The sequence below is a fragment of the Rhipicephalus sanguineus genome, chromosome 2, assembly GCF_013339695.2.
Source record: "Rhipicephalus sanguineus isolate Rsan-2018 chromosome 2, BIME_Rsan_1.4, whole genome shotgun sequence".
Taxonomy (NCBI): Eukaryota; Metazoa; Arthropoda; class Arachnida; order Ixodida; family Ixodidae; genus Rhipicephalus; species Rhipicephalus sanguineus.
This window is the reverse complement of record NC_051177.1, coordinates 78,428,864-78,451,936: the sequence shown is the minus strand read 5'-3', so window position 1 is coordinate 78,451,936 and position 23,073 is coordinate 78,428,864. Positions and strand designations below refer to the sequence as shown.

Genomic DNA, 23,073 nt, shown 5'->3' with positions numbered 1-23,073 from the left:
CAACATATCTAATTATTTTGAACGCTAGGCCGTTGAGACACTCCTGAACAGAACTATCTACCCTTCCTAGAAAAATGTTACTTAACACAGGAGCAACTTGTGAGCCTATGCACACACCAGAACGTTGTAAGTAAAGGCTACGTCCCCATTCAACAAATGTTGAATTCAAGTAGAAAGAAAGAATCTCCAGAAAACTGTTAACAGAAATACCTGCAGTGTTACAGAAACTCGCTTCGTCATTACCTTCCGTTATACATAGTCTGACACTTTTCATCAGCTCATCATGCGGGATATTATAATACAGGTCACAAACATCAATACTAAAAACATTACAGGAGCCAGGGTTGGATCTATCCAAAAATTCCACAAGTTCATCAGAATTACGTACTGCGAAGGGATCATTAATTTGTAGCGCCTGTAAATTCTTTTTCAGGTAGGCCGATACACTACTTTGCCACGTATCTCTTTCCGTAATAATTGCTCGGAACGGAATCCCTGGTTTGTGCGTCTTTGCAGCAAAAAATAAATCTAAATGCAACGCCTTCGCTTTCTTCACCGATGCAACTGTAAGTTCCAGATTATGTTTCTGAAGAATAGCAATAGCCCTTTCCTTCACTTTGGAAGCCTTCTTGTCCGTTTGTTTAAAATTCTTATTTACAGCTGCCCATGCTTTTTCCTGGAAGATATCCCCTGGAGCATCCCAGTGTCCTCGCATGCCTGACGGCCATCAGCGTTTGCAACGCAAGGACCTTCTCGTGGTACTCCAGGCACTCTGTTTGCCCAAAAGAACTTCAAGCGCTGTGTGGATTCTTGGAACCGTCGACCGGCCACCAAAGGAAATTTTGCAAGTTTCTCCGAGCAGAGTGCTATAGCCAGAGCCGGTACTTCAAAGACTGCCTACGTCTGGCGTGTTCTACTGGACAGGATAAGAGAAGACATCGTAGCGTCTACTTGGAGTGGTGTAAGACTACGGACCAACTTACGGAATGGGTCTGGAACACAACCCGACCTACGCTACCTACGGTCAAGAAAACCCGGCCGGCGCAAGCGGGTGTTATGCTTCTCGGCGAGGGTTCCCTCCCTGAGAGACACAGGCGGACTCTTGGTCTTGGCCCGAAGTTCGCATGTGAACCTTGCTTGACACCTCCGGAAAAGGTTGCCCTGGCAAGATCTGTCACGCGACGTGGAGCCGAAGAGGTACGCCCCCGGTTCATCGCCGAATGCATGGATGTATTAGGCAGGACTGCCGCTAACAGTGTATTGAAAAACCCAGTTAAACCATTAGTCAATTATACTGTGAATAAGGGTCTTCATATTTTAACTTCTGATAAGGAAGGTTTCTTTGTTGCTGCTCCTGGGGATATCTTCCAGGAAAAAGCATGGGCAGCTGTAAATAAGAATTTTAAACAAACGGACAAAAAGGCTTCCAAAGTGAAGGAAAGGGCTATTGCTATTCTTCAGAAACATAATCTGGAACTTACAGTTGCATCGGTGAAGAAAGCGAAGGCGTTGCATTTAGATTTATTTTTTGCTGCAAAGACGCACAAACCAGGGATTCCGTTCCGAGCAATTATTACGGAAAAAGATACGTGGCAAATTAGTGTATCGGCCTACCTGAAAAAGAATTTACAGGCGCTACAAATTAATGATCCCTTCGCAGTACGTAATTCTGATGAACTTGTGGAATTTTTGGATAGATCCAACCCTGGCTCCTGTAATGTTTTTAGTATTGATGTTTGTGACCTGTATTATAATATCCCGCATGATGAGCTGATGAAAAGTGTCAGACTATGTATAACGGAAGGTAATGACGAAGCGAGTTTCTGTAACACTGCAGGTATTTCTGTTAACAGTTTTCTGGAGATTCTTTCTTTCTACTTGAATTCAACATTTGTTGAATGGGGACGTAGCCTTTACTTACAACGTTCTGGTGTGTGCATAGGCTCACAAGTTGCTCCTGTGTTAAGTAACATTTTTCTAGGAAGGGTAGATAGTTCTGTTCAGGAGTGTCTCAACGGCCTAGCGTTCAAAATAATTAGATATGTTGACGATTTTCTTGTCTTTGTTCAGGCATCCAATTTTGAACAAATAGTACCTGACGTCATTCATGTTTTCCAAAAATGTGGTCTTGGCTTGGATTTCACCCATGAGTTACCTCAAAACAACCGCCTACAGTTTTTAGACATCCAATTAGAAGTACACAGTGACCATGTGTGTTGGAAGTATAGCCCTCGTTCAGCAAAACCGCTCCTAAATTTTAATTCAGGCCATTCGAAAGTTATTAACAATGGTATTGCTTTTTCATGTTTGCGCTCTGCACTGTTTAGGTCTTGTTTTCACCAGATGGGCGCCAGCTTCTCGGAACAGGTGACGAGGCTAACAGACGCCGGTTTTCCGGACACTATCATCCGGCAAACTGTTCACGAATTGACCAAGCGAGTTAAGAAAACCGTAGACAATATCACAGCTAATTTAGGTCCAGAGCAAAAGAAATCTTCAGCAGTAATTCCGTACATACACAAACTATCCCACAACTTGAAGAATGTGGCCAGCCGTTTTGGAGTAAGTGTAGTTTTTTCGTCGCCTAATAAGTTGAATAAGGTTTGTGGGATTGTTGAACGACAACTTAAGAACCGCGTGTCAGGAGTCGTTAAAGATGGCTGTGGGGTCAAACACGTGACTCCTTTTGTACAGTGTAGGAAGGGTATCGTGTATCTTTTGCCGTTTTCATGTGGTCGTGTATACATAGGCCAAACGAGTAGATGCATTAACGTTAGATTGATGGAACACAGGCGTTCGTTGCAAGGGAATGTATACTCACATGTGTCCCAGCATGTTGCGCAGTGCCATTGCGCACCCATCTTTCATGAGGCTGAAGTGCTATCGACACACCGAGATCAAACTACACGAGAAATAATTGAAGCTTATAATATCAGAAAAAGGGGAGAACAGTGCATTAGTGTGCCTTCTATTGCCCTACATGATAGCGAGGTTAGGTTTCTAGATAGCACGATATCTTAAATTCTCTGGTGCTGGAGAGTACACGTGGTCTGCGTGAGGCTCTTTATTGTTCAGGATGTCAGCTGACTTGCCGTTTCATTGGTTTTGTGTGTCACATGGGTGTAGGGTTGAAGTGCCCCCCTTTTTTCGTTCTTGTCTTCTAATAAAATATTCAGTTGCGAGTCAGCGCTGTGGTTTGTCTCCTCTTCTCTTGTGTCCTCGTCGTCGTTGCGCTGTGTTAAACATGTTCACTTTGTGCGTAACATGTAATATGAAATGTATCTAATAATAAAGAATTGTGAATTCCGTAGCGATCACGTGAAAACTAAGAAGGCCTTAGTGAGAACGTGTATGGTTAATGCGGTGACATCGACAATCCGACAACGGTGGCGCTTTCTCACGCAGGTTCCCGGTCTACGAGAGATCCGGTCGGACGGCTCCCTCGCGCTTCCGGCGTTCGGGGCGTCACAGTTCCGGCCGGAAGTGCACCTGACCACCTACCGGTGTGTTGCGTCGAACACGTTAGGTCTGGTCAAGAGCCGACTCACGCACGTTCGAGGAGGTGAGTGTGTGCGACAACCAGCAGGAGGTCAGTCAGTGTGCATGAGAGCAAATATGGACGAAGACCTTCCACGATTACCCAGGTCCAAGACAGGGGCCGGGAGATGTATTGTAGAGCGAGGCGTGCTAAATATTCTTGGTGGCTCGTATTATAGAAAACAAATGAAGAAAACAAGTTGCAATGTCCTTTTTTTTCTGTATTTCTCGAGTTCTTTTTAGAGCTGCTAGTATTGAGTGACCCTCATAATTCTTTTCCGAGAACTTCCGGTCGAGCAGTTACTTTCGGTTTTCCGAATATTCAGAAAAAGTCTCCTAAACAGTAAAATGTGTACGAAATCGATGCTTCTGGTTCAAGTAAATTGTTATATTAGATATATATGATATCGTAGCATAACTTTAGTTAAATTAAGAGCCAAGTAACTGTCAGGATAATTAATGAAAATAATCAATTTAATTCATTGAAACACCGTGAGAAGCTGGTATTGTTGCAGCATCTGACGGAGCAGATATTAACCGTGCGCTTCTTTTTGACTTGGTCTCTGAGATCTGGTTCGGAAGCGCGCGGAACACAATAATAACCCAAGGACTACACCAGGCTACACGTACTCCGACGTATCAGTGCCACTCGTAGACACCTAAGTCAACGATCAGGGTCATCTCCACATTTTTGCTCATTTTCTTAATTCCTTCAGTTATTAGGGGCGAAGCTCCTTAAGGCGGCACCCGTTCGTCCCTCGTAGTAGTAGTAGTAGTCGTAGTCCGTAACAAGTCTTACGCTTTGACCTCCAAGGTGGTGCCGGTTGGAGATTTTTCCTGTGCGTTGTTGAACAATAAAAAATTCGCAGCGTGCGCGTTAACTAAAAGCCGAATTCTTCTGTCTCTCGTTCCCCATTAGCAGCCATTGGCATGTTCCAGTAGGAAACGTTAGTAGAAGTAGAAGTGTAAGTGTTAGCTAAAAGCCGACTTCTTCTGTATCTCATTCCCATTAGCAGCCATTGTTTACCTCCAAGGTAGTGCCTGGTGAGATTTCTCCTGTGCGTGATTAAACAATAAAAATTTTGTTCAAAACGCCGTTGATTTATGAAATAAACCAACGAAAGACGCCAGATGTTTTGTAAAAGCAGAACGAAAGAACGCCAGATGTTTCTAAAGCAAAACGAAAAGACGCCAGCTGCTTAACGAAAGACGCCAGATTTTTCTAAAGCAATGGTTTTCTAAACAATGAAAATTCACAGCGTACATGTAAAATAAAGTGAGCTGCAAGTCGTCATAACTCATCGAACCTTTAGTATAAACGCGCCCGATCTCACGTCGGTGATGATGTACTGGGCAGAATTCACGGAAGATTCACGGTTTACCGATGAACCTCCGCAGCTTCGCCCACTCATCATCATTCACTCCGTGGATATGCTGTGATTTTTTTTTTTGCTTCCAGTGAGTTCTGGCTCCATTAATAGTATGAAGTGAACAATAGGAGCAAGACTTTCACGTTCACGGAATGAAACTCTCGCACAGTCGTCGTTGTTGCGAGTGTTCTTCCATGTGTTTCAATATAGTCTGCCACCTGCGGATGATTACGCTGCTAGGAGAATATAATGCGGAGATGCACAGTGTTATTGACCCCCAAAATTTGCTTCGTCACGTCAGCCCATAAAAATTGAACTAAAAAAAGAATTCTGGGCCTTAGCCACTATGCTACAGGTGCGATGATCTGATAAAAATCAACTACGCACGACATCGTCGAAACCGGTCCGAATAAAAAACAGGAGCAGTGACGAAGATGCTGAAGGGCGCACCTAAAATTTTGGAAAGTAGCACAATACGAGCACTTGACAGTTTCCTACCGTGTACCTTTTTTTTTTTCACTCTCCGGTTACGTCACGAATCATATGCATGAACTTCAAGGCAGGTGATCGGGAAACTGTCATATTATATTCAAACGGACGAGGGTTAGAAAAAAACTGAATTAAAAAAATCATAATAAACGAAGGTTTTAATTTTGTTCAGTCTGCTGAGCCTATGTTTTCTGATTGGTAAAGTGTACGAATAACCAAACGTAGTGACATGTACAACGACATTTAGGGATTACAAGTGCATTGCTGTACCACGATATTTGACTGAGATATTAGTGGTGTACATAGCGAGAAAATTTTGAAAATGCCCAGCAGTTAAAGTGACTAACACCTTTTGTAGAACTCCTAGTGCAAAATTCATGTTCATAAAAACATCGCCTGTGTCTCATTCGGTTCACATAAAATGCTTCCGGCATTTTGCCTAGACCAGCGCACCACCAATTCGCATCTGCACGCTTTATCACAGCGGTAGCCGAAACAGCACTTTTGCTGAGCTCATGGCTCTTACTGTCGTTATAGCACAACACATGGTAAAAAAAAAGATCTGACACAGTTGACGTCTTATTACAATTCCTCCAAGGACCAAGCGCAGCAAAGTGCTACATCTAGATCGACTAGAAATATGCAGTTATACGATCGCAGTTGAAAGGAGGCTCGACCGAGGAAAGATTTGCCGGTTATTGCGCTGACTGCACATCCGCTTTGCGGCGGATAAGCACTCTTCGTGAATGCAACAGCGTCCATAAACGATGACGTATATACGACGATGAACCAATGAAGACGAAGATTGCGCGGAGGCGAGAAAAACGACCCGCAACTCCACAAACGACGCGACTCAGCCGAGGGATATCAAGTGACTATTCAAGGACGTAAATCAGAGTGCCGGCGCCAGCATTTTCGGAAATACCCGATGCGCGGTGACATTTACTGATGATAGTAGCACGACTATATCCATTCGCTAAGCGACGAGCATCCCTCAGGCTGGCGCGTTTTTGCTAACTGGATAACCTATATCATGTTTGCTGTTGGACGTGATAAGTGTGATTGCATGCATTTGAGCACTCGGCTATTCTCGCTCAATGAATGCTCACTATGAGGCGCCAGAGTGTGATCGGTGTGCAATAGACGATCCGAAAGGCAATATTAATGGCTTTGAACTTGAATAAAAGCATAAACAAGATTAGGAGCCCCATGTAAGTAGATATTGAGCATAAAGGGACACTAAAGGCAAATAACAATTTATGTCAGAGTGAAAACTCAATATATGCCAACGTCTAAAACGGCAATATTATCAAGAGCAGTGTCCTACTTACTGAGAAATTAAGCTAAATGTATCACACGATGAGCGCCGCGAGCGGGACATTTTGGAAATGATCTCAATGACGTGAGAGAGTCCGACTACAATTAATCACTCGTAATCAAACTAGCTGCAATAAAAAAAGAACCTTCCGGGCATCAAAAGACGTAATAAAATGCTACTTGTTCGTTCCTGTTTGATTCCTGGAAAAAGAACCTCTTTGCTGTTGCCATGGGGAACGGCGCGCGTGGTTCAAAGGTACTGTTTTCGCCGAACTGCGCTTCGCCCGGCGCCCTGCTTCGCTCACGCGGTCGCGTCTCAGTGGTAGTTTCGGTATCGCGTACTGCCGCGTATGTTGTGCGCGCTCGTGAAAGTCGCTCTGACAGACAGTTCGACAAAATGCCGCATGCATGTGATGTTGCCGGATGCCTGAATGGTGCACGCTAGAGTTACTACATATGCTACCTTTAGGTAGCAGAGTTGCGCATCCGTCTTTCAAAAACACCGCTAGCAACCATGCGTTGCGGAGAAGCTGAAGCTGGGGCCAAGTTTTGTATTTGTCGATCGCGCCGCTGCAGCGAACTGGATCGTCACTAGTCATTCACAGTAAAGTTAATCAGCTGTCTTCGACACGCCAAACTTGCCGATCGGTGACCCGGTAGGCATGTCGCCTGCAAAAACGGAGCGCGTCTTCGCCGCATAGCTGTGGTTGCTAGCCAGACCTATGCGCAACTCTGATACCTAAAGGTAGCATATACAGTAACACTAGTGCACGCCGCCGCGCAGTAAAGGCGGGGGGCACGGCAACAGTGAAGTGAGTAAGACCGCTTTCAGGCGGGTGACTTGAAGTGCGCTAACGCGATGCGGACCACTAAAACGTGATTTTATTTCAAAATAAGCACTTCCTTGGCACAAAAGTAGCACTACGAGGTTTCTGGACCGCTATTTCGACAATCAACGTCGACTTAATATTGGCCTTTAGTGTCCCTTTAAGGCAAAGCGTAGACAAACGTTCCGTTTAGTGTACTCTTTGCTTAATACTATGAGCATAAAATAAATTGAGCCAACGTTTTCATCTGCACAAAGTTATTTCCACAGTCCTAGCCATCATATCATGTCAATTATAGCAACAAAAAAAGAAATCTCTCACCTACAGAAACCGCCGCAAATCAACACCGCAAATCAATTCTTCTTCGTAAATTTCAATGAGTGGCTTATAAAATCAACAAATACAGTCGTGCTGTCGTACTTCGGTGACCTCGGGGACCTCACCCAGAGCTTCGGGTTATCACGAGTAGGCTGTCGGCATCTGTAGTGACTTGGTAACTTCAACCGAAGAGGCGATTCCAAGTAATGGCTGCAATCAGTACAGTACCGCAACGAATGTCAGTATAACAGATAGCGGCATCTATAGTCACTATTAGCGCAACACAAATACAAAAGAAAGACGACAGGACGCAGCGCTGGCGCTGTGTCTTTCGTGCGTCGTTGTGTTGCGCTATTAGTTACCGTGGACAAGCACCAACTAGCCCGTCAACGCATTGTATTAATCGCTGAGGTAAACAGACAACCATCAGCGCTGACATCCAAGATGCTCGTTTATATGTCATGCGGTGGTAAGTAATGGTTAACGACCAGGTCGCTCGGTCGTTTTTTAGACCTTAGTTCGCTCTTCTTCTTCTATAATTGCCTTCGCAAGAGACTCTATCTGTCTGTAGAAAGAGTAACGGCAGAGAAAAAGAAAGCGAGGTGACACACCCAAATCTTACTCATTTTCTTCGTGCAGGTGCGCGAGTTCTCTTCGCAAGAAAAGGAATATTCGAAAGGTCTGAAGCCGGGGATAACGATAGCGCAAGCGAGCTGTCGGCGAGCCGTGCGTTCATTCTGCGTTGCGCATTTTGAAGGATTGATACGGAAGCGATCAAGCTCGCGCCGACGAACCTGAACGAATTTCAGATGGAGCAAACAAAGCGAAAACTTAATTTACGTGCCTTTCGTATTGCCTGGAGAAAAAAATGAGCCCCGTGGGAAAAACTTCATTCAGCTGGGGCTAAACTACAAGCCATCACTTTCAATTCAATCTCAGTGCGCACTGCACCGGCTAGCGGGACCTAACCTTTCTATTTATTTATTTGTTTATTAGAAATTTCACATCGTGTCATTTTGAGCACAATCTCGGTACTGATCATCGATAGCGCCACGGCTGGATGAGCAGAGGCACGCACGCAAGTTTTTCGGCGTTTAAACGAATGCTTGTTTTTTTTTTTTTCTTTATCGCAATCGCTTGAGGCATCCGTTCGGATTTCAGTACGTCATCGCAGCTGCAGCGTATAGATACATTTGCACTCCTCGCTCCGACGTTTTTCACGAAGATCCGCGAACAGCTGGCGCGAATCTCACGGTCGCCAGAGCTCTGCGAGTTGTTGGGATGCCGGCGCGATCCACGTGTCATTGAAACAGAGGCCCGAGAAGATTTGTGGCATGTGCAGAGAGGGGCAAGGATTTAGTTGTGTCTGTACCGTGATCATTTGTCTCCGTACGTTCTCACGAGAGAAAGTTCGCGAAAGGCCTGATGTGTTGCTTCTGTCTTTGTACGTTTGCTGTATTCCGGCATTTAATCACTTGTGTGAAGGTTTATGTTTCTAGATATCTCGTCTGTATTGTTTTTTGTTGTACAGTTCCCGCCGGCATGTTCCTGCGACCTAAATCGTTGGAGTTACTTACCTTTTCTCAATTTCATTCTCTGTAATTCAGATTCCGCACTAACAGTGGTAATTTCTCTTCAACTTGCAATGTGAAAGATCGCATGCACCTATCTTGCTGCGTTTCTATGTTTCCTTGGGTCTCGTTTCCCCCTGTTCAATGGAGCGCTCCTTTCTTTTTTCTCTCTTAAAACTGGCGTGTTTCTAAGAATTTTCCTGTCGCCTTCTTTTTTTGTTTTTATGCTGGGTTGTACGTGCTCGCCACCGCGGTGATGAATGAAGCCATGCGACCTTTGAAGGAGTAGCAGTATTGCGGTACTATGTTAAGCTGTCGGAATTTCGCAACTCTTCGCAAATTTGGCACGTCCTTGAGCATGCTTGTGAGAATACATAATCGCACTCATTTCGATGCACTTTAAAGTTCTAATAGATTCACTTGATATTCAAACGAATTTTCTCGCTTAGCATGACGTGAAAAGTAAGCACCAGGAGTCGTTCCATCTCTACACAAAGATAAAAGGTATGTTTTATAGAAACAGTGTAAGCGAAAAGAAAAAGAAATGTTCGCTATATTTCCAAACTATGTGATAGGCAGTCTCAAATGCCTACGGCTCCGTGGGCATTACATTGCGCAAAGTTGCATAAATCATAATAACATCTCGGGCTTCATGTGTCAGAACTACTACATGATCATGAGATGCGCCACAGTGGAGGGCTACGGAAATTTCGCCCACGTGGGGTTCCATACTGTGCAACCAAATATATGTACATTGGTCTCTAGCATTTCGTCACCATCGCAATGGGACCGTCGCAGCCGGATTCGAACCCGCGCCATTCAGGTCAGTAGCCGAGCACCGTAACCACTGTACCGCCGTAGCAGCTGGTTGCAAGCAGGCGATAACAAATATTACGCATGCAAGAACGTTTCAATTTTCGCGTCTTTTTTTCTTCGGATGTCTCCATAGAGACATCCGAAACACCCTATTTGACCGCTTCCTGCATTATTATACTTTACAAAAACAAATTTGTGTGCTGTATTTTGGTTTTCTGTACAGTGCCAAATTTGAGCCTGAACTCCACTAATCATTGTAACAAAAGACCATCACTGCTTCGAACACGAAATTGCAAGCTGTTCAAGAAGCTACGGACTGTCCAGCAATGAGCTCTTCGAACAGAGCATGGGGGAAAGCTCCCGCCCAATCCTACTCTGCCTGTCGTTGTTGCGTTAATCCCTATCATCAAAGAGCGGCACACGGAAAATCGCTTTGCGGATCCTTCTAACGGTGCGCTATAATCGCTAGCTGTCCCAGGAATGAAAGTATACCGGCGGGTGTTCGTCGATGCGCGCACGAGTACAAGCGAGCGGCGCAAATCGCAACGAACAAACGGCTCGATGAGCTTTTTGTGAGAACCCGCGCTGGTGTAGGCCTCCTCTCCGCCAGCCTCGACACGTCTAACGGCTGTCAGAATAGCTGTCCGTGGCAGGGAACGGGCGAGATGCACCTTCGAATAATGTGTCCCCCTTTCAGTCGTACAACGGACGAATATACACGGGAGACCCACTGCAGCGACACAGTCGTTGTAGATCTCCCTTGGGTATTTAGCGCAACGTCAGCGGTTCAGTACGCGCCTGCAGATGAGGAATCCGTCATAACGCCAGAAATTAAAGTTTCTGCGAGTAAACATACCTTGATACAGCAGCTGGGAACAAGTTATGCCTCGTCGACAATGTATGTAGTTGCTGGTGATAATTCGCATGGAGGAAAGGGGCACGGGTGTATTGTACATACACATAGTTATACCTTTCGTAATGAGTTCTCGAAGAATTAACACGTTATGTTGGTGTGTTTTAATAATGAGCATGGTGTTCCTGTGCTCGTATTGTTCATGTTGGAATTCAGTCTGTAAACTGAGTAGTTGAACACTTTGAGTGTTTAAGGTCTTTGCACTGTTTTATAAATTGGCCCCGAGGCTCTTCAGCACCTTCAACTACAAGACAATACCATATCCTCAATATTCTACTGTGTACTTCTCGCACAGGCGAGTTTAGGTTTAGTTGTCTTTTTTTTTGTTGTTGCCGTACCATACAGGCCTGCCATTTTTTTTTCACTGGATATGTAGGAAAAATCGAACAATGAATTTTTAACTGTCATTAAAGTATTGTAAGAGTGTGTACATTTAATGTTATTTCTACCTCACCCCTGCTACAGTAAAGTATTTGGCTGAAGTATGTATGTAAAAATAAATAAATAAATAAATAAATAAATAAATAAATAAATAAATAAATAAATAAATAAATAAATAAATAAATTACACTCGCCCTGACCTTTTCAAGCACAAGAACAACAAAGATTCTACGAAGAGAAAAACTATAAAGCTTCTTGCTAGCGGAGAACTTCTTCTTGGTCTAGTTGGTATTGCTTACTGTATGACAATCTGCCGCTAGCGAAAGCAACACACAAGAAAGACACGAACACGACAACATGGGCGGAAAGCATGGGCAGCCGCCCATGTTGTCGTGCAGCCGCCCATGTTGTCGTGTTCGTGTCTTTCTTGTGTGTGTTGTTTTCACTAGCGGCAGACTGTCATACTTCTTGCCAGCCGAGGCCAACGGATGGTACAGAACACAGCCTGAACCTATTCGGCGTTACAGGCAGAGGGTAGAAGTTTATCTCGCGAGCTGTTTACATTTGCGAAGCATTGCGCGCTGATATTTAACGCTTACAGTAACATGAGCAGAAGTGTAAGCATCATGCTTGTCCTTCGACTACGTGTTCTAGAGGACGAGTTTAAAACTTTCACAGTGCTCATGACTTGCGGTGGTCCGGTAAATGAGATCAAACGAAAGTATTCAGCGACTCATGTAAAAAGCTTCGGTTTTAAATTTGATGATATACATTCTCAAACTCTGCAGCTCAAGATAGCATGGAATCAAAGAAAACGTGCGTAAAACTAAGCGGAGTATTGAATTAGATCAATAAATCCACTCACAAATGATGGTACAAAACGCCAAGGTATCCGCACCTAACAAAAACAAGACAAAATGGTTAAGTCTTGGTCCTACGTCTACTCGTCTAAAATGTATTTTGAATGGATGGATGAATAAACTTTATTTCGGTCCCTCGGAACGCGCCCTAGCACGTTGCGGGCCGCTCCCACGTCGGAACAGAAATGTGTAGTTCAATATACTGGCGCTCGACAGGGAATAAGACAAGTAACAATAGAATCACTTTCGGACCGGCATTTCGGGAATTGCCTCTATCTGGAAGCCTTAGTAAATGTAGCGCGTCATCGCTGCGGTGATTGCTGCAAACATGGTTCGCCGTTAGGAAAAAAATTTGCAGCTCTTCCTCGCGAGGCAGGCCTCAAACATGGCTTTGTCAGTGAGTTTTCTCGAAGCCTGTCACCGACGCCTAAGCGGGAGTGACAGATTATCGGTGGCAGCCCGAAATTTCCTGGCTGTTTTCTCTCTACTAAAATCAGGCAGGCAAGCGGAGCGGGGCACGGAAAAATAATCTGTCAACGTTGGCAGGAATTAGAGAGGACCGCGAAGAGTGTCGTCAACTCAGTTTGTTTGGTCATATTTGTATCTTTTACGTCTTATAAAGGCAATAACAAGAAACAGTGCATGAGGCTTATGATTACAGCTGAATGCCAGGCTAGTGGCTGCGCTATTATGCTGTTTCGTTTTTTGTAATTGTTGCGGAGAGGAACGCTAGTGGGTCAAAATCTCCAAAGTTTGGCTCGGGAGCACCACTCGAGCTCAGAGTGCCCTGTTCTGATGGTTGGCCCTGGCGCTGTTAAGCAACAGACATCGTTATATAAGATAAAATAAGACAGCACTCGGTGATATGGGATTGACCGTAAAAAAACTCAACATCCATCGTATACCTTAGTGTTTCTTTTTAAATGCGCATAGCATTTTACAGCGAAGCAGTATATGACTATGGGGCATTCCGTCTGATAGCGGGCAAGAACGTGTACGCCACAGACATTGACCAGACCCCACTATACTCCCCACTGGCCCACTAAAAATTACGGAGTCGTCCGCGGGCACAAACGTATGCACCACAGAAATTGGCTAAACACCATTACCTACTTACCACTGGTCCACTAAAAAATGAACACTGTGCGAGATATGCTAAGCGCATGTCGCGCCACACAAGACGACGCGTGTCACGAAGCGGAGAATGCGGCAAAAAGACGCATGCTGCTCAAATTGCAAAAAAAAAGAAAGGTAAAGTAGCAGACACTAAATTCAAAAGGAACGTTCTGGACCGACATTTCAGATCTGGTTGTAGGGTGTTTGACGGCTACGGTTAGAAATCACCATGCGTAAAGAAATTCTGCTATGGTTCGCAAAACTCCACTTAGACTCACGAATTTATGATATCATCATTGATAGTGACGCCTGGCAAAAATTTTTCAGGTGTTGAACTTTCCAAGCGAAAAAAAGAGACGTCAAATTCTGTGTGCATGGGCAGTTGCGAATTGCCCAAGTCGACTTTTAACATTTTCAAGATACACCTCCGCGTAATACAAGTTGTTTAACTAAAGGTTTTCAGTCACGGCTCACCAGGAGCGCATCACCAGTGCCGACTTCTGCAATCGCCCAGGATTAGCCCCACAAAAATACGTTGCCATGAGTGCTGAGAGAGTCCACATTAGGCACGTGCCGGGGACCATTACATATTATGTTACCTCATTACCTCCAAAGAGGCAGCAGTCACCATTTTGTAACACGATCTCTGCTTATTTCGCCAGGCTATCACCAAGCTACACTCCAACAAACAAGCCATCGATTCCTCCCTGGCCTTTAGTTCGGCCCAGGATACTTCAAGAGAAGATACCTCAGGGAAAAAAAAGCATTTTAACAACCACATCTTGCTCTCAAACGGCTAACCGTAGTTATTCTTCATGAAAGGCTCAATGACCATGCCCGTAGTTATACAGATGACTCAGCTGTGTGCAATAGCTCCACCGGCGCCATTGTTTTTCAGGAGAAAAGCACCACACTCGGTCTCCAGAAATGTCATCCAACAATATTGATGGTTGCAAGACCTCCATTTATTTATTCGCGCTTCGCTCTGTTTCGTCATTCAGGAACAACGTCAAAGATACAAGAAATTTACCTTGTTCGACAATTTAAAAGTGGCGCTGCAGTTTTTTCGCTAGCACTGCGTCGCGGACGACACAAATAATTGGGGTTCGAAATCGGAGACCTCATTCGTAATTTGATCGAGAAAAATGTCCGCATAACATTCCAATGGATTCCGAGTCACCATGATATCATCGGTAAACAGCATATCGACAACGCTGCTCGGGCTATTGAAGATGTAGCCCACCAGATTCGGCACTGCTGCCATGGTAACGGGCAGCTGAGGAACTTCTTATGCTGCATCCACAGCTAGTTACAGAGGTTTAGTGCGCTAGCGCTCACACATATACTGCGCCGTCGTGCCATTCCACACTTTTCAAACTCCTTTGAAAGCCCCGCTGTATGCACCATACAGCTTTCCAGACAGGAATTGTTGGAGCTATCCTACATCAGTCTATAAGGCGTCAGCGAACGCTCGCCTGATACAAGCTTTGTATCAATAACACGAGGTGGAAGGTCGGCGAAAATGGTAAGATGAACCATGCGGAAGTGCATGGTTTGGGTTGATGAATTAATGCTTCTGAACATCGCAAACACCGTTTTTTTACAGGTGTCATGAATAAAATTACTATACATATGTCATAGCTACCGGCAGATAAACCATTGCCCTTAGGAGTATGTGACTAGCTCAAGTGTTTTTTCTTTCACGTTTCTTCTTCTTTGATTGTCTGCCTCGGTGGTACAATGGTTATGGTGCTCGGCTGCTGATGCGTTGGTCACGGGTTTGATCCCGGCCATGGTGGCGGAATTCATAAATTGGCGTAATGCTAGATGCTCGTGTACTGTAGGATGTCAGCGCACGTCTAAGAACACCACGTGGTCGAAATTCCCAGAGCCTTCCACTACGGCGAGCTTCATAATCATATAGCAGTTCGAGCACGTTAAACCCCACGAATTACTATTTCTTCGTTTGCCCATCGTTCAAGGCTCTTTTCTTTTTGAATACTGCTTCTTTACGGTATTGTTAAGAATAGAAACTTGACTTTCGAAATCCCCACGCAGACAGGAGGACAGTTTTTTTATTTGTTTGATCCGCAAGCAGTGATTTTCTGTAAATAGCGCGCTTTATATCGTTAGATTGCGCGATGAAGGCCTAAGAGAAAATTTCTCTGAAAAAAAAAGGAAACGTGTAATGAAAGTAGACAGTTTAGTAATAAGGGATCAAGGCGGACCGTCAGCTGTCGCTTCTATGCGTGCCAGAAGCTCATACATGGGGACATTCTGGTGCTTCGTTTTCCTTTTCGTTTTTTTTTTAACTTGCCACAACGGATGCTGCATTCTTGTCAAGCGGAGTTAAGTCATAAAGTCTGATATGCTGCTCGATGGCTACTTTTTTCTGTTGTGATACTTTCACATTTTGTAATTTGTTCTAAGGGCATGTCCGTCGATACTTGAAGCATGACAGAACGTAATTAATTTAACAGCGTTAATACCGCGTTATACGCTTCTGGAACAGAGTCCGTTAGCCGGCTGTCAATGATTCGACGATTTTACATCGGCCTCCATTGTGGAAGCAAACCGATACACCTCCTTTTTTTCTCTTTTTTTTTCTCCAAACATCCGTTCCTTCAACGACACTTCATTTCCTGTAGTTCGCATCTGCATGCTAGAAAAGTTTCCGATGACGTTTTCCGCACGTCCGCCTAGCGAGACAGTTTGCATACGTCCATCATGGCCGGCTTTTCCGGCACATCGACGCGAGTAGCCAGGTTTTGAACGATTGCGGAAACGCGGACCGCAACGCAGTTAGGCGATTTGCATGCGGTCCCGCAGTGCCACGTCGTCTACGCAACGAAAAATAATAATGCGCGAAGCGCTCAGGCCGCAAAGCGTTTCCTTGTCTTCCTCCTGACATTCGCTTCTGCGGGAATGTCGACTCGCCGATGCCGCTTTAATGGCCTAAACACTGCAGGCTGCTCGCACATTCCGCACGCAGTACGGTTTCTGCAGCATGCACGGCCGCGTTTCCTGTCTGTATAGCGTTCGCCGAGTTTGCGGCGTTGCGTACTACTACTACTACAAGCGGCTAAACGAGGATGTGAGTGGTGGACGCCGGTGTGGGAGACGGTTGCGCGGCCATGCGGGTTCTGTAGGGAAATTGAATTGCGCCTGGACTACCCACGCCGTGCGTTCTGCGCCACGGAAGAATGCTTCATTATCAATGCAGGCGACGCGTTCACTTACCGGCATGCCAGTTCCTGAGGGGCCCCACGCGGCACGGAATGATTTGCTTCCCGCTGCTGTGTTCCTACTTTGATGGTGAGATTAGTCGCCCTACGGGAGCGTACTCCCACTGCGAAGTCGTCGTCCAACGGGGATGCTTTTCTCGCGCGTAGGTAAGTTAAATCGAGCTTAGGGAACGTGTTCACGGGATACGTTTGTAATATGTTGTGTCAGCAATATGATAAGCTACAAAGGCAGGTACGTAACCACAGTAAAAATGTGTTAGTATGGGATTTTATTCCATGATGGTAGTCTCCCTGCGCTTCGCTATGAAATGAATACTCACGCCGGCTTAACATAGTTTACCAATTCCAAGCTCACCTTTCATATGCAATAAGTTCATTATTTTTAAAATAAAAAAGTAAGCTCGATCTGTCTGTATTCACGTCTTTTTCTTGCACATCCTTAACGAATTAAAAAAAAACCTGTCAGTTTAGCCACAAGGACAGATTGACACAATATCATGTTACTATTTTTTCGTGCAACCGCCACGTATGCCTTGTAACGGACCATCGGCCCAGTCAAGCTGTTATTAAACAGCTTTTAGCCAATGGTATCCCCCAGAATGTATGTATTTCTGGAAATAAAGAAAGATATATATCATAAATATTAAAAAAACAGGCGCCACAACGACAACAATAAAATTATTCTTCTATCGACGGTGGCGTAGCTAAAGTGGCTATACGTTTCACAACAAAACCACCCAGCGTTCACATTATCGTCCGCAAAACATACACTGTAGGGAGAAAATTAAGGCATCCCGCTTAATTTATATATTTAATCACTGCAGAGATATAAGCACATCTAAGTTATATATAAATGATCGAGTGATCTCACGTTACCCTACACCTAGCTCACTGCGTCCTACATGAAATTTTGTGAATAGTACTGTATTAAATTACTGAGTTATATTGGACCGGGTAATGGCGTTATTAGTGCTACAGAATGACGGTGGGGTACAAGGAGTGGGTATCTATATTAAGCAAAAGAAACTTCTGCCTGAAGTTAGCTTGGCCTTCTTCCCTGGTTGTGATACGAATGCTTGCCTACTTAAAATACGAAAGGAAATGTTGCTTGCAACAGAGGGAGAGAGAGAAAGAACTGCACCCTTGCCAGTTACACTTGCGATTCCTTTCATTGAAAAGCAGGATAAAATAGCACTTTTCCTTTGCAACGTGGTATGTGCAATACTTCGAATGAGTGAAAATAAGTTACATATCTACACCCGCGGCGCCACATGTCATCGGTAGTATATAGAAAACGACGACGGGCATTTCCTGTTTCCGGTCGGCTTCCTTTTTTTTACGACAAGCGGTGAAAAATGATAGTGGAGAAACACGACGCGTTTTCCGTCGTCCCTTTTAGAGCCCTTTTTCGCTACGCATCCACATATTCGATTACACGCCAAGGAGCACCAGGGACTTTGCTTTTTTTTCTTATACGTTCACACGACATCCCGAAAGCTTCTACACGCGGCGCTTACGAATCATGCCCATTCACGCAACGCTACGAGATTCCGAGAAAGAAGCACTATTTCGGCGACCGACGCTGTAATGCCGCCACAAACGACGCGGATGACAGAAAAAGAAATTGGGTGATGGAAATGAGAGTGGGGCAAAAGAATGAATGCGCCGCGTCTTGGTAGAGCGCCGTGATGGAGAGCGCCCGGCCTATCGCTTGCATACATCGGCGATTACGGCACCGACCATCCGTGGGCGGCCGCTGTCGCCGTATTTCGACGGAATTTCTTTTTCTTTTTTCGTTTGTCATGGTAAGTGTTTCCTTACAGCAATCGTGCTATTCTTACTACTGCTCGAACTTGTCGGGACAAATATCTTTCCCGTCCAGCGTAATACGTAGCATCGCCAGGCGCGCCGAGTTTTGTTCATCGCTGGCAGCACTGTCGCGCAGTGTCCTTCCTACCCGGGTGCAATCGCTTGAAGGACGAACGTAATTGCTGCCGCAACAAAATAACGCCAACTTAAGCGCGATTTCTAAACACGAAGACCAGTAGTACACCCAGAATCCAGCGAAGCAAAGTTGCAAACGAGAAGATCAATCGGTGCCGCATCGGCTCGATCGCTTTCTATCAAGTTTCGTTTCAACGCAAGCATGGCTGCTGTGTGTCAGGCGATGGGGATGGGCCCTCATGCTTGCAGATCTGGAACTACGCAACTAAGCAAATCTGGAACTACGCAACGGGAAACTTAAGCCCGCCTCTACAATGACGGAAGGGGGACCAATGCAGCAACAACAACGCGGTGCCACGGTGACTACCGTGCTCTTCCCTGGCCCGTTACCTCAACGCGACCCACCAATCTTCAGCGGTGCAGAAGAGCAAGGTGTGGAAGACTGGCTCGCTGAATACGAACGAGTGAGCGTGATAAACCGCTGGGACCCGACGCAGGAAAGCTCAACTACCTGTCATTTTACTTGAGCGGTGTCGCCAGCGTGTGACATCGAAACCACCAACGTGACCTCTCGACATGGGCTGCCTTCAAAACTCACGTGACGGAGGTATTCGGGCGACCCGCCGTTCGCAAGCTTCGAGCTGAGCAACGTTTGCGTGCTCGTGCGCAGCAGAGCGGTGAGAATTTCACGAGTTACATAGAAGACGTTCTTGACCTATGTAACCGCGTTGATGTAGCGATGACCGATGCCGATAAGATTAGGCATATCTTGAAAGGAATCGAAGACGATGCTTTTCAGATGCTGCTGGCGATGAACCCATCAACAGTCTCTGACCTAGTCAGCCTTTGCCAAAGCTTCGATGAACTGCGCAAACAACGTGCAGCCACCCGCCAATCTCTACCACCCGCGACTTCAATGTCCGGCTTGGCTGTTGCTCCCGATGACACGTCCCTGCTGCAACAGATTAAGGATTTCGTTCGAGAAGAAGTCGCTCGTCAGCTTTCGCTGATGCCGTTTATTCACGGCCAGTCGAGTTCTCCATTGGCACCCGCTCTCCAGGAAGGAAGGAAGGAAGGAAGGAAGGAAGAAACAAGCGGAAAGACAGGGAGGTTAGCCAGTTCTTAGACCGGCTGGCTACCCTGTGCTGGGGGAAGGGGTAAGGGGGATAAAAGATGATAGAAGAGAGATGTTACAAAAAAAAAAGGAGAGCAAGAAAAGGAAAAAGAAAAAGAGAGGGGCAAAAAGGAAACGAGAATATGGCACTACTTAGAGTCTGTCTCTAATACCAGTTGTCCGCAAGAAGCGCAATAATGCTTTTAAAGCCTTATGTGCTGACGATGGACTCGGCCAGGGTTCCAAAACCCAGAACATTATCAGGGATCAGGTAGCCGATCAAGTTCCACCTTCTCTCCTTCAGGCTCCAACTGCTGCTCCTCCGACGTACGCTGAAGTCGCTTCGAGGCCTGTGCTACAAAGTTACGGCCCACGTCGCCCACATATGCGCCCGCCAGTATCTCCACCCGCCCGACCAGCAGTACAGTACGCACGAGCTGAAGATCCTTGGCGCACAGAAGACAACCGTCCTATCTGTATTCATTGTAGTCTCCCTGGGCATGTGGCACGTTACTGTCGCTTTCGTGTACCGAACGTCTCCAACAATATGCGTCCACCATGGGTCACGTATGCGCCACGTCAGCCCCGCCGTAGTTATTCCGACGACCAGGAATCTGCTCCTGTCGCTGAGGCACCATTCTCCTTTCGCCGTTCGCCTTGGCCTCACCGCCGTTCCCTTTCACCCGTGCAACGACGGCGGAGCCCTCTACGCCAGGAAAACTAACTAGCGCAGTTCAGAAGGCAAGAACTGCGGTGCCAGCGAAATGTCTAAGGCCTCAAATTTCCCCGAAGAACGTTATTGATGTCGCCATAGAAGGAATACGGACGCTAGCCCTCGTCGACACTGGAGTTGCTCTTTCAGAAATTGATGCCCGCATTTGCCGCCGAATCGGAAAAGTGACGACACCACTTTCCGGACTATCTCTTCGTACCGGCAACGCACAGCACGCCGAGCCATCCGGCGCCTGCACAGCCCGTGTCGTCATTCAGAATGTCGTCTATGTCATCGAATTCATCGTGTTGTCATCATGTTCTCACGACGTGATATTAGGCTGGGATTTTCTCTCTACGCATCATGCGATCATCAATTGCGCCCGCGCCGAAATCGAGTTGTTTCCGTTTTCACCAGATATTATCAATGACCACACAGACTCTTGTTGTAAAATCGCAGTTTCCGAAGACACCGTTATACCGGCCTGGTATGCTGCTCTTGTCAGCATCTCTTGTACTTCTATCAATGACGGCACCTTGCTTTTCGCACCCTCTGACTTTCTACTTCGCCGCCGATCACTACCACTACCGTTTGCCGTCCTTCAGTTCAATTCTGGCACCTCTGTGATGTACGTGTCAAACCCAACGGCCACACCAGTCACCCTGCGCCACCGTGAAAGCCTAGGGAGAGCCGAACCACTGCCATCTTCTTCAATTTTCGACATCATGGAAGACTCCGCTGACCTGGCCGCCCTTGAGACCTCGCCTTCTCAGTCACTGCCGCGGTCTTTCACACCAACTATTGCAAGCGACCTTACGACGACTCAGCGCGACCAGCTTCTTCGCTTGCTCGAAGGTTTCTCATCCTCGTTTGACTCCCACGCAACGTAGCTTGGCCGCACGACGGTTGTGTCGCATACCATCGATACTGGAAGCCATGCGCCCATTCGACAGCGTCCTTACCGATTATCGGTGAGCGAAAGGCACGTTATCGATGAGCAGGTGAAAGACATGCTCCAACGTGGTGTCATACAACCTTCCAACAGTCCCTGGGCCTCGCCAGTCATCCTGGTTCGGAAAAAAGACGGTACCATACGATTTTGCGTCGATTATCGACGGCTCAACAAAATTACCCGAAAGGATGTGTATCCGTTACCCCGTATTGATGACGCCCTGGACTGTTTGCAGGGTGCGGAGTTCTTTTCTTCCTTGGATCTCCGCTCTGGCTACTGGCAAGTGCCAATGGCTGACGCTGACTGTTCGAAAACGGTGTTCGTAACACCAGACGAATTGTACGAATTCACTGTAATGCCGTTCGGTCTCTGCAACGCGCCCGCGACCTTTGAATGCATGATGGACGCCATCCTGCGCGGCCTGAAGTGGCGCACTTGGCTCTGCTATCTTGATGACATTGTCGTCTTGTCCCCAGATTTTTCTACTCATCTGCACCATTTACATCAAGTTTTGACCTGTCTCCAGAATGCCGGCCTCCAACTTAACTTGAAAAAGTGCCAGTTTGCGGCTCAAAAACTGACTATATTAGGCCACGTTGTCTCCAAAGAAGGCATTCTCCCCGATCCTCCTAAACTCCGGGCCGTATCCGATTTCCCAAAGCCGACTACCCTGAAAGCACTACGCAGCTTTATTGGCCTATGCTCATATTTTCGACGCTTCGTTCGCAATTTCGCTAATGTCATCGCACCCCTGAATGTACTTCTCTACGGCGACAATGAACTGTCTACCTGGTCGGAAGCCTGTGATCACGCGTTAGCGACTCTTCGCCAGCTGCTTACATCTCCGCCAATCTTGCGCCACTTCGGTCCCAGCGCACGAACAGAAATTCACACTGATGCCAGTGGTGTTGGCCTTGGTGCTGTGCTCGCACAACGTAAGGACGCCAACACCGAATACGTGGTCGCCTATGCCAGTCGTGCGCTCACGAAACTCGAGACCAATTACTCCGTCACAGAAAAAGAGTGCTTGGCTATCATATGGGCTCTTCAGAAGTTTCGCCCCTATCTTTACGGTCGTCCTTTTCACGTCGTAACGAACCACAACGCTCTTTGCTGGTTGTCGAACCTGAAGGACCCGTCAGGCCGCCTCGCTCGTTGGGCTCTCCGAATCCAGGACTACGACATCTGCGTCGTCTATCGCTCTGGCCGCCGACACTCTGATGCTGACGCCCTTTCTCGTTTTCCCCTCATCTCAGACGACAGCACTTCTACTCGCGATGAAGATATGTCGCCGCTTGACATCCTGGACATGGCCTCAGAACAACGAAACGACCCATGGATCGCCACCGTTTTGAACTTTTTGGTAAGCCCTCCGACAGCGTCGGCACCTCGCGCACTGCGACGCCAGGCACAGCATTTCGCTATCCTCGACGGACTTTTATACCGCCGCAACTACCACAACGACGGCCACACATGGTTACTAGTCGTACCCCGTAATCTTTGTCAAGAATTGTGCTCCGCTTTCCACAATGACCCCCAGTGTGGTCACGGTGGAGTGTATAAGACGTACATGTGGCTCAGTCGATGATAT

General features: G+C 46.4%; 1 protein-coding gene across 1 annotated transcript in view; it reads left to right on the top strand.

The window, feature by feature from the left end:
• LOC119383228 (Down syndrome cell adhesion molecule-like protein Dscam2) overlaps nt 1-23,073 on the top strand; it is a gene marked incomplete at its 5' end in the record, with an annotated part of 106,383 nt that overhangs the window by 4,664 nt on the left and 78,646 nt on the right. The window contains one exon of the mRNA XM_037651270.2: nt 3,406-3,562. Coding sequence (XP_037507198.2) covers nt 3,406-3,562 — 157 coding nt within the window. The remainder of the gene's footprint in view (nt 1-3,405; nt 3,563-23,073) is intronic.